The following is a 15,525-nucleotide window of genomic DNA, read 5'->3' on the forward strand; positions in this document are numbered from 1 at the left end:
TTCTACGCAAGCCCGAAGTATATTACCCCAAACTAAATGTGCAAAGCGCATGCGCAATATCGTCAATAACCAATGAGAGTCCACCTACTTACCTCTAACAAGGAAGGTATCTGAGGTGTCCCCCTCCGATTTTGTTTATTTTTAAATATGTTATAGAGGACTAAAATCTAAGGGACCCGTGTTTTTTTTTTATCGGCGGATAAACATTTTTAGGGAGTGAAATCGGGCTTCAAGGTTGGCCGTGCAAAGGGGTGAGTTCACTGTTTCATATAGAAGCACTCGACCGATTTTCATGAAATAACCGTAAAAATGTAGGGAATGACGAATTATGAAACATGCATTTGGAATTTTTCGAAAAAATTCATTTTTAAGGGGTGAGCCACCCCTTTGAATACTTCTTTTACCCATTACGCGAGCAGTAATTGCTCCATCCAAATGAAACATTTTTTCTATTGTTCTGGTCTATAAATTAACCAAGTTTCATTTGGATGGAGCAATTGCTGCTCGCGTAAGGGGTAAAAGAAGTACTCAAACGGGTGGCTCACCCTTTAAAAATGAATTTTTTCGAAAAATTCCAAATTAATGTTTCATAATTCTTCATTCTCTACATTTTGACGGTTGTTTCATGAAAATAGGTCGAGTGCTTCTATATGAACAGCCAACTCACCCTCTTGCACGGCCAACTTTGAAGCCTGATTTCACCCCCTAAAAGTGTTTATCCGCAGATAAAAAAAAAAACACGGGTCCCTTAGATTGTAGTCCTCTATAACATGTTTAAAAATGAACAAAATCGGAGGGGGACACCTCAGGTACCTTCCTTGTAAGAGAGATTCTCTTGGCTATTAAGGGGATTGCGCTTTACGCATCCACAAATCCGCGCACATTCGAAATCAGCCTTCGAAATTTCAAATGTATGCATATATGTACATTCGACGTTTGTTTATAACGGCTGGTAGCGGCTGTTTGAAGTTGTAAGATTCGTAACCGATATTTGTATCAAAATGTGTAAAGGTGGAAGACCAAAAAGTAAATTATGGGATGAAACAAATAGGCAAGATGGATGTTTATAACCTAGCGGATACCGCACGCCCTACGTCTGTCTTGTCCGCCATATTTGATACGTTTCTCCTGTTTTTCTACGTTTACTACGGTAAACTACTTGATTTACGTAATGTACGCGAAAAACCTCGAAAACCGCGGAATTAGCCAATCCAAGTCGAAAGCAGGGTTGGGCAGTGACGCGTAATTCGCAGTGTTTTACGTAAAATACGTAAGGGAAGTATTTTACGTAAAATCCAAGTAAAATAGCCAATAAATTCCAGGACAAAGATGGCGGTACTGTAACCTCACTTTTTCAAAACGGTCAAAGTATACGCCACTTGTAAATAAACATTTTAGCCAAAAAAAGAAAGGAATAAATAGTAATGGCAAATTGGAGCGAACATTAAAAATATCTGGGCTTCACATTCCATGGATAATTTTGAATTTTAAGCGTATCGGGAATAAAAACCGCAAAAACGTAAAGTCCCCTATTCGTGTAATTTACCTAACGTATGAAATTCGTAAAGCAAAATACCTAGTAAATGACTGTAAAAAAACTAGGTAAATTACCTAGGGTATTTGACTTACCCAGCCCTGGTCGAAAGGGGCGGTAGTTGGGCGCCCTCGCCACAGATGGCAGCAGGCGGCGCGCGATTCGAATTTGGCGGCGCGCGGCGTTCGATCACAGCGGCAGAGTCGAGGGTGGCGCCGCGGCGCGGAGAGCTCGCAGTCGCTCCCGGCGCTCCATGCGCGTAGAGCCTTCGACTTCGCGAGGGTCCACACACGAGCCTGTTGCCAGTTATTGATCTGACACGATTAAACAACACCGCATTGCTGTCAGCTACGAAAACACTCGGCACGCAGCTCCCGCTCGGCCGTAAGACAGGCGGAGAGAGTTGGCGCGTTCGTCCTCGGCGGCTCGGCGGCACAAATGATCCCGATCCCGGACGCGGCTGGCGGCTCGCGGTGACGTCACCGTGCCTCCTCCAAAATGTAGGACTCGCTCGGCTGCAGGGAAGTCGAGAGCCCAGCGAGGACCCGGCCGGGGCGAGACGACGTCGCCCCGCGGGGGAGAGCCGGGACCGACGGCAACGCCGCGCACCATCGTCGAGACCCGTCGAGACTGGCCGAGACCCGCCGAGACCTGCCGAGACTTGCCGAGACCCGCCGAGACTTGCCGAGACCCGCCGAGACCCGTCGCGACCCGTCGCGACCCGCCGAGATCCGCCGCCGACCCCGAGGAGGCAACACCGCGAGGCGGCCGACGCTCCTCGTCGCGGGTCATCCCGGCCGACGCGATGAAGAAGTTCACCTTCAAGGGCGTCCTCGACGGCTTCCGCTCCTCGGTCGCTCAACAGGTTAAGCCCGAGCAGGAGATCGTCGAGAACCTCAGGCCGGACCACTTTCAGGCGAAAAAGGTGAGGCCGCGTTTTCCCACTCGCGCGACTCCGCTAGGAGATGTCGCCTCTCTGGGTCAATCGGTCGCCGATTGCGGACCCGGGACCTGTCGCGCGGCAAGGTTGCCCGTCTTCCTTTTAGAATCTCCCGGGTTTTCGAAGCGTCGAGAAGTTCTTATCTCGCGGGGGCTAAACCGGACGGGGACTCGCCAGCGTGGCGCGAGTACGTGACGTCGCGGCCCGAAGGAATGCGACTATCGCACGACACGGTAACGGTCTCTTTCTACGAGGTCGAGAGACAAACGGAACGAAGCATTCGAGCCTCGTTGTTCTTACAATTTCTCTCATATTTCACGTTTCGACCTGTTCTCTTTGCAGAGGTCGAAACCCTGTCCGGACTTTCGGTGGAGGCGTACGTGGTATCGTGTGGTATCGTTCGAATGGACCTGAAATTCATTTGTATGAACTTATCGTTATTGTTAATTGTTTCGGGGACGCGGAGGAGGAACGCTTTCGGGGATATATCGTATATTCGAAGGAAATTTCGACGGGAACGGGTCCAAAATGGCGACGGACGCTGCTAATGCGAGGACGCGCTCTCGAGCACCTGGATTATTTGGACCGGGCCATTTCGGGACTCCTCGAGGACAACCTGATCCCCCGGTCACGGGGGTTTGCGGGATTTGACGCCAGGGCCGTTCAGCCGGAGGCTCTTCCCGAGCCCGATCGAAGGAGCTTTTCGGTTTTCGCAAATCCCACCGTGAGGGAGATACCCGGGCTCTGGCCACGAGTCGCCCCCTTAGGCGAGTCTAAACTCGTCGTCGCGATTTACTCCCGCGACCTCCGTTTCACTCCGCCGTTCGATCTGTTTACGTTCACGCACGTGTCGCTGTCTTGCCGTTTCTCAGCGGTGCGTAACGGTCAGGGCTCAGGAATTTCCCGGTTTTCGAGGGTTCTCACCTATCGTACATAAGCAGTGATGCAACATTTTTATGAAATTTGCCTCATAGTAGATCATGAAATGAATCATGAAGTTTCTCACCTATCCTACATAAACAGTGATGCAAAATTTTCATGAAATTTGCCTCATAGAAGATCATGAAATGAGTTATGAGGTTTCTCACCTATCCTACATAAACAGTGATGCAAAATTTTCATGAAATTTGCATCACTTGAAATGAGTCATGAGGATTCTCACCTATCCTACATAAACAGTGATGCAACATTTTCATGAAATTTGCCTCATACACGATCATGAAATGAGTTATGAAGTTTCTAATCTATCCTACACAAACAGTGATGCAAAATTTTCATGAAATTTGCCTCATAGACTATCATGAAATGAGTCATGATTCTAATCTATCGTACATAAACAGTGATGCAAAATTTTCATGAAATTTACCTCTTAGAAGATCATGAAATGAGTTATGAGGTTTCTCACCTACCCTACATAAACAGTGATGCAAAATTTTCATGAAATTTGCCTCATAGACTATCATGAAATGAGTCATGACGTTTCTAATCTATCGTACATAAACAGTGATGCAAAATTTTCATGAAATTTACCTCATAGTAGATCATGAAATGAATCATGAGGATTCTCACCTATCCTACATAAACAGTGATGCAAAATTATCATGAAATTTACCTTATAGTAGATCATGAAATGAGTCATGAGGATTCTCACCTATCCTACATAAACAGTGATGCAAAATTTTCATGAAATTTGCCTCATAGACGATCATGAAATGAGTCATGAGGTTTCTCACCTATCCTACATAAACAGTGATGCCAAATTTTCATGAAATTTGCCTCATACACGATCATGAAATGAGTTATGAAGTTTCTAACCTATCCTACATAAACAGTGATGCAAAATTTTCATGAAATTTGCCTCATAGAAGATCATGAAATGAGTCATGAGGATGTTGCTTATAAGTGTTCATTTGGAACTCACATCTGCAGTACACAATAACGAGCCAAAAACCCTTAAATGTGAAACAAAGTTAAGTGCATGCAATGTCTCAACGTTTGTACGCATATGTATAGCTAAATTTATCTCCCGCATAAATTATATTGCCGATATACAATTGCAGCGTGTCGTTGCTCATATTTGAGCCGTGGCGTCGCAAATTTACCGCAAACTTTTCTTCAAATCTATTGTACAATACGCGTACATATGTTGCGGACATTTCATGCAGTAAATAGTTCGTAAATTGTTTGTAAACCGATTTCCCGCATAATGTGACGATCATGAATTTCTACCTGGGATGTTACCTAAACCAAGCAGTTTACCGGAGAACACAAGTAAATTATGTTTTCAATGTAAAGGATACCGCAGATGTATGTACATCGGAATTGGGTAATTTCGCGCTTTTTTATGAGGGTTTTGATATATGTTACGTAAACCAAGTAGTTTATCGTGGAAAACCTGTAAATTACGTTTCCGTTCTAGATAATATCGCAGATGTATGTACATCGGAATTGGGTTAATGTCGCGTTTTTATAAGGTTGTTTACATATTTTACGTAAACCAAGCAGTTTACCGGAGAAAAACAGGAAATTACATTTCTAAAGTAGAGGATACCGAAGATGTACGTACATCAGAATTGGATAATTTCGCGTTTTTATGAGGCTTTTCACCTATTTTACCTAAACCAAGCAGTTTTCCGGAGAAAAATAGTAAATTACGTTTCTAAAATAGAGGATACCGCAGATGTACATATATCAAAATTGGGTAATTTCGCGTTTTTATGAGGCTTATCACCTATTTTACCTAAACCAAGCAGTTTATCAGAGAAAAACAGGAAATTACGTTTCTAAAGTAGAGGATACCGAAGATGTACGTACATCAGAATTGGATAATTTCGCGTTTTTATGAGGCTTTTCGCTTATTTTACGTAAACCAAGCAGTTTACCGGAGAACACCAGTAAATTATGTTTTCAATGTAGAGGATACCGCAGATGTATGTACATCGGAATTGGGTAATGTCGCGTTTTTATGAGGCTTTCGACGTGTGTTACGTAAACCAAGTAGTTTGTCGTGGAAAACCTGTAAACTACGTTTCTATTGTAGATAATATCGCAGATGTATGTACATCGGGATTGGGTAATTTCGCGTTTTTTTTCTGAGGGTTTTGATGTATGTTACGTAAACCAAGTAGTTTATCTTACAAAAGCAGTAAATTACGTTTCTAAAGTAGAGGATACTGCAAATGTACGTACATCAGAATTGGGCTAATTTCGCATTCTTATGAGGCTTTTCTCCTATTTTATGTAAACCAAGCAGTTTACCGGAGGAAACCAGTCAATGACGTTTCTAAAGTAGAGGATACCGCAGATGTATGTACATCGGAATTGGGTCATTTCGCGTTTTATTATTTGGGTTTTGATGTATGTTACGTAAACCAAGTAGTTTATCATGGAAAACCAGGAAATTACGTTTTCAATGTAGAGGATATCGCAGATATATGTGCATCTGAATTATGTAATTTTGCGCTTTTTATGAGACTTTTTTATGTACATTACGTAAACCAAGCAGTTCATCTTAGAAAAGTAGTAAATTTGGTTTCCACTAGAGAAGGTGCTGTAGATGTGTATACATCAGGGTTGGGTAATTTTGCGTTTTTATGAGGTTGTTTACTTATTCTACGCAAACCATGCAGTTTTCCGGAGAAAATCAGTAAATTACCGCAGATGTATGTACATCAGGGTTGGGTAATTTCGCGTTTTTCGAAATTTTTGACGTATATTATGTAAACCAAGCAGTTTACCATTAAAAGCCAATAAATTAGGTTTCTAAAGTAGAGGATACCGCAGATGTACGTACATCAGAATTGGGTAATTTCGCGTTTTTATGACGCTTTTCACCTATTTTACCTAAACCAAGCAGTTTATCACAGAAAACCAGGAAATTATGTTTCAACTAGAGAAGATGCTGTAGATGTATATACATCAGGGTTAGGTAATTTCGCGTTTTTATGAGGTTGTTTACCTATTTTACCTAAACCAAGCAGTTTTCCGGAGAAAACCAGTAAATTACGTTTCTAAAATAGAGGATATCGCAGATGTATGAACATCAAAATTGGGTAATTTCGCGTTTTTATGACGCTTTTCACCTATTTTATCTAAACCAAGCAGTTTTCCGGAGAAAAATAGTAAATTACGTTTCTAAAATAGAGGATACCGCAGATGTACGTATATCAAAATTGGGTAATTTCGCGTTTTTATGAGGCTTATCACCTATTTTACCTAAACCAAGCAGTTTATCAGAGAAAACCAGGAAATTACGTTTCCACTAGAGAAGATGCTGTAGATGTATATACATCAGGGTTAGGTAATTTCGCGTTTTTATGAGGTTGTTTACCTGTTTTACGTAAACCATGCAGTTTTCCGAAGAAAACCAGTAAATTACGTTTCTAAAGTAGAGGATACCGTAGATGTATGTACATCAGAATTGGGTAATTTCGCGTTTTTATGAGGCTTATCACCTATTTTACCTAAACCAAGCAGTTTATGACAGAAAACCAGGAAATTACGTTTCCAATGTTGAGGATGCCGCTCGACGTTACGAAATCTCTTTACTTTCCCAAAAGTTGACCCTTATAAAACTAGGCCACAAAATTCAGCGATCACTTGTGAAACTTCCTCAAATTTCTAGTATGTCTCGAATTTTGGAATTTTTGAATCCAGCGAGACACAGTCGCAATTATTAACGGAAGTTTCGACAAATCGGCAGGTTTACGTTTCCGTCGACGTTGACATTAACAGATGACTTAATTTTTTGGAGAAGTTGGCCTGTTTTCGTGGAAGTGGATCTAAAAATTTAGTCGTGAGAAAAGTGGCGGCCGTTTTGACGCTGAAAAATGGGATCATCGTTCGGGAGAATCCGTAGATCCTTCGACAATTATCCGAGCTAGGTACGTTCGAGGAACTCGGACATACACTTACTTGAACTTTCCGGCATTTCGCGAAGTTGTCGTATGTTCAGGTGGTCGGCATTGTCCTCGGGCAAACCCGGCGGAAAACTTGGAGATTTTATTCGGCCCTGAATTTTCCCATGTCGGGCCATTAACGGCAACATTAGGGATGTTTGTTCGCGCGTACAAAAAGGAAGGGGGAAATAGAAAAAAAAAAAAAGAGAGGAAACGAACAAGTCGGAAAAGTTGGCGGGACTTTTATCGCTTCGCGATGCCGGAAAGTGCAGGGGAAACCGTCCCTCGCTTTTAGGAGATTTCGGAGGAACTCGGAAATATTTCTTCCTCCCGATAAAGGAGGAAATATTTCCTCCGCGAGATGGATCGGTTTTGCCTTTGGCGAGGTACCCTGCCGGAAGAAACGCTCGTTTCGCCGGCTCCGAAATGCCTCCTAATGATTTTTGTTCGGCTCTTTTCCGCTTAAATAATTCAGCCGTCCACGTAACCGAAGTGCCGAACGTTCCATGAATTTTTTGCACGGCCAAGTGCAGGGTACTGTGCAAGTGTACTGGGCTGCAAACGCTTCGAGATGTTATCCAACCGTGAATGGAGTGGTCCCGTTTGACGGGAAAAATGTCGATACCTCCACGGGGGTTCCTTTGCGATGTGTATAATAATTTTACATAAATAGGAGGCATTTAAAATATTCATTTGTGCCATTTATTTAACGTATGAAATCCAGTTGTTGCATTTGGAATAAAATATTAAGGCGAAGTAAAACACATCGAGGAAATTGATCAACGTTGGTGAAAAAGGTTTTTTTAAATACCTACGTCGCCGACGTTCGTTTTCAAATAGGAGTCATTTAAAATATTTAATTGTGCCATTTATTTAATGTCTGAAATCCAGTTGTTGCATTGGGAATAAAATATTAAGGCGAAGTGAAACACATCGAGGAACTCGATCGACGTTGGTGAAAAAGGTTTTTCTAAATACCTACGTCGCCGAGGTTTGTTTTCAAATAAGAGCCATTTAAAATATTCATTAGTGCCATTTATTTAACGTATGAAATCCAATTGTTGCATTGGGAATAAAATACTAAGGCGAAGTGAAACACGTCGAGGAACTCGATCGACGTTGGTGAAAAAGGTTTTTCTAAATACCTACGTCGCCGATGTTCGTTTTCAAATAGGAGCCATTTAAAATATTCATTAGTGCCATTTATTTAACGTATGAAATCCAATTGTTGCATTGGGAATAAAATACTAAGGCGAAGTGAAACACGTCGAGGAACTCGATCGACGTTGGTGAAAAAGGTTTTTCTAAATACCTACGTCGCCGATGTTCGTTTTCAAATAGGAGCCATTTAAAATATTCATTAGTGCCATTTATTTAACGTATAAATATGAAATGTTGCATTTCGGATCAAATATTAAGGCGAAGTGAAACACATCGAGGAACTCGATCGACGTTGGTGAAAAATTTTTTCTAAATACCTACGTAGCTGACGTTCGTTTTTATATTGACGACTGTGTCGAATTATATTGGGTATTGTACTTTAATACATGGCATACTCCACAGGAGGATTCTTTGCGATGTGTCTAATAACTTTACATAAACAGGAAGCATTTAAAATATTTATTAGTACCATTTATACAAAGTATGAAATCCAATTGTTGCATTTGGGATAAAGTATTACAGTGAAGTAAAACACATCGAGGAACTCGATCGACGTTGGTGAAAAAGGTTTTTCTAAATACTTACCCATGGTACTTCTACACAAGAAATCTGAAAATTTAACAGATTCAATGTATGAAATCTTCAGATTTAATCCATAACGCTTACCAATGTGTTTAACCTTTCCGAAAACGATAACTCGAACAGAGTGAATCCGTAATATCAACAGATAGTTTTTCTTGCTCCTACAATCTTATAATCCTTCAGGTACCCCAGTTTTATTCCTGTCAGCATTAACATCAATTTTCATCCGCATTTACAGATGGCTCTTACAGAAATGTTTCTGCTACCTGTCCACGTGAGAAAATAAAGTTAGCCGAATTAATTGTTTAATGGGACAGCTTTTAACTGTCTCGAGAACAGAAGTTTCCAACGGATTGGCATCTGTAACTTTTAAGTGTTTACTTTTCTCCGTGTAGGAACGTATACCACTCTTTTTTTATCAGGACAAATTGAGGATCACGTGACTTTCTCGTTACGAAGCCGGAAGTTCAAGACGATTCCGTGGAAAGGTCGTAACTTTGGAAGCGCACGTGCCTGTGTTTCTTTAATCCTAAAAAAGGCTCAAATAGGTGGCTAATGATAACGGCGCTAATTAGACGTTGAAATTTTCCGGAATGACCGCGGCTCTTGTAACGTTATCACCCTGAAAGCCTGCGCCTGCGGATCCGGCCATTTGCATGGGAAACCGTTTCGAGCTCGTAGTAAAATTTTCTGAAAGCGAGGAACATCTTCCCCGCCACTCTCCTGGGCACATCCGAAAGCGATGGAAGTTACGTCGGTGTTTGCGTGCCATTTTGTTTTCCCTTGCCTCTTCATTTCTGAAAAAAAAAAAAAAAAAAGAAATAGGGAAGGACTGGATGCTGTTTCGTGCGCCACATTAATGTACTTTAAATTCGTCGAGGCTTTTGAAATGTCAGACAAATTTCCAGAAAGGGACTTATTGCCTGCTTGGGCCAGTCGGGCCAATTACCAATTTAGCAAGGTATATGGTACATGGTATATTAAATTAATAACAATTTTCTGCAATTAATAGCAATATCCTTCCTCCGAAATCCGTTCGTAAAATTTAGTTTTCTACATCGCTTCTGCATCTGTTATCGGTAGTCACGCGTGAAGAACTGACAAAATTCAATGTCGCTTCTGTAACTGTTATCGGTATTCACGCGTGAAGTGCTGACAAAATGCAACAAAGTCTCTTGTCAGTCTTCACCATCACTTCTGCATCTGTTATCGGTAGTCACGCGTGAAGAGCTGACAAAATTTAATATCGCTTCTGTAACTGTTATCGGTATTCACGCGTGAAGTGCTGGTAAAATGCAACAAAGTCTCTCGTCAGCCTTCACCATCGTTTCTGCATCTGTTATCGGTAGTCACGCGTGAACAGCTGACAAAATTCAATATCGCTTCTGTAATTGTTATCGGTAGTCACACGTGAAGAGCTGACAAACTGCAACAAAGTCTCTCGTCAGCCTTCACCATCGCTTCTGCATCTGTTATCGGTAGTCACGCGTGAAGAGCTGACAAAATTCAATATCGCATCTGTAACTGTTATCGGTATTCATGCGTGAAAAGCTGACAAAATGCAATATCGCTTCTGTAACTGTTATCGGTAGTCACGTGTGAAGAGCTGACAGAATTCATTATCGCTTCTGTAACTGTTATCGGTAGTCACTCGTGATGAGCTGACAAAATGCAACAAAGTCTCTCATCAGCCTTCACCATCGCTTCTGCATCTGTTATCGGTAGTCACGCGTGAAAAGTTGACAAAATTCAATATCGCTTCTGTAACTGTTATCGGTAGTCACGCGTGAAGAGCTGACAAACTGCAACAAAGTCTCTCGTCAGCCTTCACCATCGCTTCTGCATCTGTTATCGGTAATCACGCGTGAAGAGCTGAGAAAATTCAACAAGTCATTCGTCAATCTAATGTTGTAATAAATTCAAGTTCTGTTTGTTCGTGACAAGTATCACTTCATTCGGATACGTTTCTTCTTTCACGTGAGCAGTTGTATGGATATCCCATTTTGCAATTCTATTTGTAATTTTGGTATACGTGTGGTGTGATGGTAGTGTGTACCCATTTTGTTGTGTTTAGTCCCGGGTCTGCCTGTGTGGACTCGTCAGAAAGGCTATCAGGCAGACCCTGCCTTAGACACCGAAAAATCTCTCCTGAGCGGGATTTGATTCCGAGAGACTACATGGTATAAGTGATGAGCATAACTGCTGGGCTATCAAAGGCCCGTGTCGAAGGAAGAACTTCTAATATATATGTATGCTATGACCGCCACAGTAAAAACGATCGGGATTCATACAACTGCCCGACAAACTAGCCGGGCAGAATAGATGCAATCTGCAGGAAGTGTTCTGCAGAGGACTTGTGTGGGGTTGCACGGCAAAATTCGGGGGAAATGTCGAGAACCTATGGAAATGGATAATCTGAACGGTCATTTCGTGGACGCGATGCTGATAAAACGGCTGGATATCCCCGAACGACGCGATGTCCCTTGAAACGCCGCCATTTTGAAAAACCCGCGACAGCGCAGCGGGCATTTGCGTGGATAATAAAAAATTTCTTTAACGCTAGGAACGCCGGTTTTCTTTGGCACTTCCGGCCAGGAAGCAACAAAAGTCCTGGCGACTTTTACGACCAGTTTGCTGCTAGGAAACATCCGCAATGTTTTCGCTAATTGTCCTACGTGCGAGAATTCTTTTCGCGGATAATATCGTCGAAGCGCTCGCGGCCGTGTAGAAAATTCGCGGAACGTTCGGCACTTGTATTGTTAGATATATTCATAAAATTCTTTTTTCTTTTTTTTTCTCCTGCACTTTTAGTACATATGATCGCAGGAGAATTATAAATTTAAAGTCCCAAAAGTGAATTGGTATACATTTATTACAGACTTTCTAAAGGAACTTATAATTTGATGACATAGTGTTATTCAAACTTTGTCAAATTGCGGGGAAAAATTAATACACTTGTGTACTAAATTTATGACACATTTTATGAATTTGTTGGAAATATGTTATTAACTTAATATACCATGTCTGAATGAAACGTCCAACAAATATGTTTTTTTTTTAATAGGGTGTATGAATCCTTTAAACACACATTAGTAGTATACATCGCGAACATCTAAGAATATTTATAATTTTATAACATCGTCTTGTGATTGTGGGAAAATTTAAGGGAAAATTAATTCACTTATGTACTATAATATGTGATACTAATTTCATTTGAGAGTGTGTTATGAAATTAGTATACCACGTTTGAATGAAACTTTTGAGAAAAATGTAGGAAATGGAAAGTACTATATTTTTTTAACGGTGGACAGGTAAAATTACGAACGGATGAAATTTACACTGTTAAATAAAAATGTTACAATTTTATAACATTTTTGTTGGTTTTATTCAGACATGGTATACTAATTTTATAACAGATTTTCAAATAAAATATATAACATATATTATAAATTTAGTACATATGTGTTATAAATTTGTGTTGATCAGTACTTGATATTAAATGTTTTGTTTGCAAACAAACAAATTTGACATATGTTCCGGGCACGTACAAGGACAATTTTAGAGACAGTCCTACCTTAAACGCCGAATAAAAATCTTTTTGCAATAATCGTTGTATCGAACCCGAAACTCCCGGAAAAGCAGCAGGTATGTTGTGCAATAATTTTTTAAAATACTATTTAAATATTTCTCGTACTTAAGAATGTCGCTACAATGCTTCTCCGCCAGTACCACCGATACTTGTTATCTTTCGATTAAATTTGTTTAAAAATAAACTTATGCAAACGTTCATAAAATTAAAAACTCGTCTAAAAAAACTTGGAAACAACGCGTACTAAATGACTTTCGAATATCAAATTCATAATTTTTCTTCGCAATTTCACAAAATTACAACACGGTGTTATAAAATTGTAAATTCACTTAGAATTGTATAATAAATGTATACAAATTCGCATATTAAGACATCAAATTTATAATTTTACTGCAACCTTATATACTAAAAGTGTATGGATTTTATAATAAATGTGTACTAATTCGCGATTAAGACATCAAAATATAATTTTACTGCGACCTTATGTACTAAAAGTGCATGCATTTTATGAATTTTCTTAAGAGTGTAGATACGGTACGTAACTTATAATTAACTGCGCCTGTTTCGTTACTCCTAGATTATATTTCTAAGGGGAGATGCCGGGTAATTATTGAGTTGCAAGCAGTAGACGTGGACAAAACGTGGCAGGTGTTGTATACTCATTACATAATACATGCGCATCATCGATTACAGCCTCGTGGCAGGCTCTCCGTGATAAATGCTGCGGATTCTAGGCAGAGGCATTCAAATCACTGATTACAGCCTCCTATTACCTATATCGAGGTACTTCTATTTACTGTGTAGCATATGCCGCAAAACTGTAATCGATGATCCAAATATTCCGCACGTGTTGCGCCAGAATGCTGTAACATCCGATGAGGTTTTATTTCCACGGTCCCCACCAATTGAAATCTGGAAATATTAGGTTGAGGAATAAGTTCCCGCCGTTTAAGGTGAAGTGAAACCCTCTTCAAATCAATCAATTCGAATACAACACTTTTTTTTAAGGGTATTGGACCAAACTATCTGAAACTTTGAGACATGACTCGTGATCATCTAAGAATCGTCCTGACACATTCAAAGTTTGGATTTTTGGAAAAAATTGTTTAATTCAGCCCAGACCAGAATCAAAATGGCGTCGGACTCTCATATTTCGATCAATATAAAATGATCGAAGGCTCCGATATGAGAAACGTTAAGGTTTTACAGTTTTACACGATTCAGCACACCCAATTCGGAGAAAAGTTTCATGAACAAGCGAATCTTCAAGTGCCACTTTCGCATCCCCTTAAGGTGAAATGAAATCCCCCTGAAATCAGTCGATTTGATAAATACACTTTTTTTTTTACGGGTATTGGAGCCTAAAACTTTCACTTCTTACAGTCTGAAACTTTGACACATGACTCGTGATCATCTAAGAATTTACCTGACACATTGAAAATTTGGATTTTTGGAATAAATTGTTTAACTCAGCCCAGACCAAATTCAAAATGGCGTCGGGCTCTCATATTTCGATCAATATACAATTATTGAAGACTCTAATATGAGAAACGTTAAGATTTTAAAGTTTGACACGATTCAGCACACCCAATTTGGCGAAAAGTTTCATGAACAAGCGAATCTTCAGATGCCACTTTCGCATCTCTTTAAGGTGAAATGAAACCCCCCTGAAATCAGTCGATTCGATAAATACACTTTTTTTTTACGGATATTGGAGCCTAAAACTTTCACTACTTACAGTCTGAAACTTTGGCACATGACTCGTGATCATCTAAGAATTGGCCTGACATAATGAAAATTTTTTCCATTTTTGGAAAAAATTGTTTAACTTAGCCCAGACGAGAATCAAAATGGCGTTGAGCTCTCATATTTCGATCAATATACAATTATCGAAGGCTCCGATATGAGAAACGAAATGGTCAGGACAATTTTACGACAATTTAGAACACTCTGATAATCGATAAACTCGCATTTGAACGGGATAAAGGCAAAAAAGAGTGTTATATGCGCTTCTATGCCAAAACGATGGGAATACGAGGTCTCGGAGTGAACATTTCATTGACCTGGAAATCATAGATGGCGCAGGGTGTCCCTCTGCAGTCAATTAGAGCCTCAGAAACCACGAATCCAGAGGATTTCAGGAGTTTTACTTCGATTTCTTTATAGTTAATGCACGAAAACGACAAGTGGAGTATGCCATTTAGTGCAATACCCAATATAATTCGACACAGCTGTCAATATAAAAACCAACGTCGGCAACGTAGGTATTTAGAAAAATCTTCATTATCGATGTCGATCAAGTTTTTCGACGCGTTTTACTTCACCTTAAATTACAGTATGTAAAAACGCCGGGAACTTATTCCTCAACCTAATAGTATAGGTGTGTGTGTGTGTACATGTATATAAAATGCATTATATATATAATTTATTATATTTTTTATTATATATATATATGAGAAGTCAAATCGTTGGGGAAAGTATGCTCAAAATACTGGATGTACCGATTCGTTTAAGATTTTTCCACGGGAATATGGAAGCCCTAAAGTAGGTCCTAAAACTCACGGAAATTCATTTATCATGAAAATTTTATTTAATTATCGTGAATTAGAACCAACATGGCGTGGACATTTTCGATGTTTTTCGCTTCTTGGAGGCCTAAAATCTAAAATAAAGAGTTTCAGGACCTAGCTCGAACAATTTAGAATACCATAAAAATGGAATATTGCGGAGTCAGATGAGAAAATATGGAAAATACTTTTACCATTAATATATAGCCTATATATATAGACTGACTCTTTCGTATCATCTTAATATTATTCTA

At 40.0% G+C, this 15,525-nt stretch overlaps 1 protein-coding gene across 12 annotated transcripts in view; it reads left to right on the plus strand.

Moving 5' to 3' along the window:
- Positions 1-811: 811 nt before the first annotated feature.
- LOC105696123 (syntaxin-binding protein 5) overlaps positions 812-15,525 on the plus strand; it is a 188,653-nt gene continuing 173,939 nt past the window's right edge. For 7 of the 12 annotated variants that reach the window (XM_023431852.1, XM_023431856.1, XM_023431854.1 and 4 more), the window contains exon 1: positions 814-2,459. In XM_023431852.1, coding sequence (XP_023287620.1) covers positions 2,340-2,459 — 120 coding nt within the window. In that variant the 5' untranslated portion in view covers positions 814-2,339. Of the gene's footprint in view, positions 2,460-15,525 lie in introns of all 12 variants that reach the window. The other 5 variants (XM_023431858.1, XM_023431859.1, XM_023431862.1 and 2 more) reach the window with 3 other exon arrangements.

Source organism: Orussus abietinus, unplaced genomic scaffold (genome assembly GCF_000612105.2).
Source record: "Orussus abietinus isolate OABI.00-Male unplaced genomic scaffold, Oabi_2.0 scaffold171, whole genome shotgun sequence".
NCBI lineage: Eukaryota > Metazoa > Arthropoda > Insecta > Hymenoptera > Orussidae > Orussus > Orussus abietinus.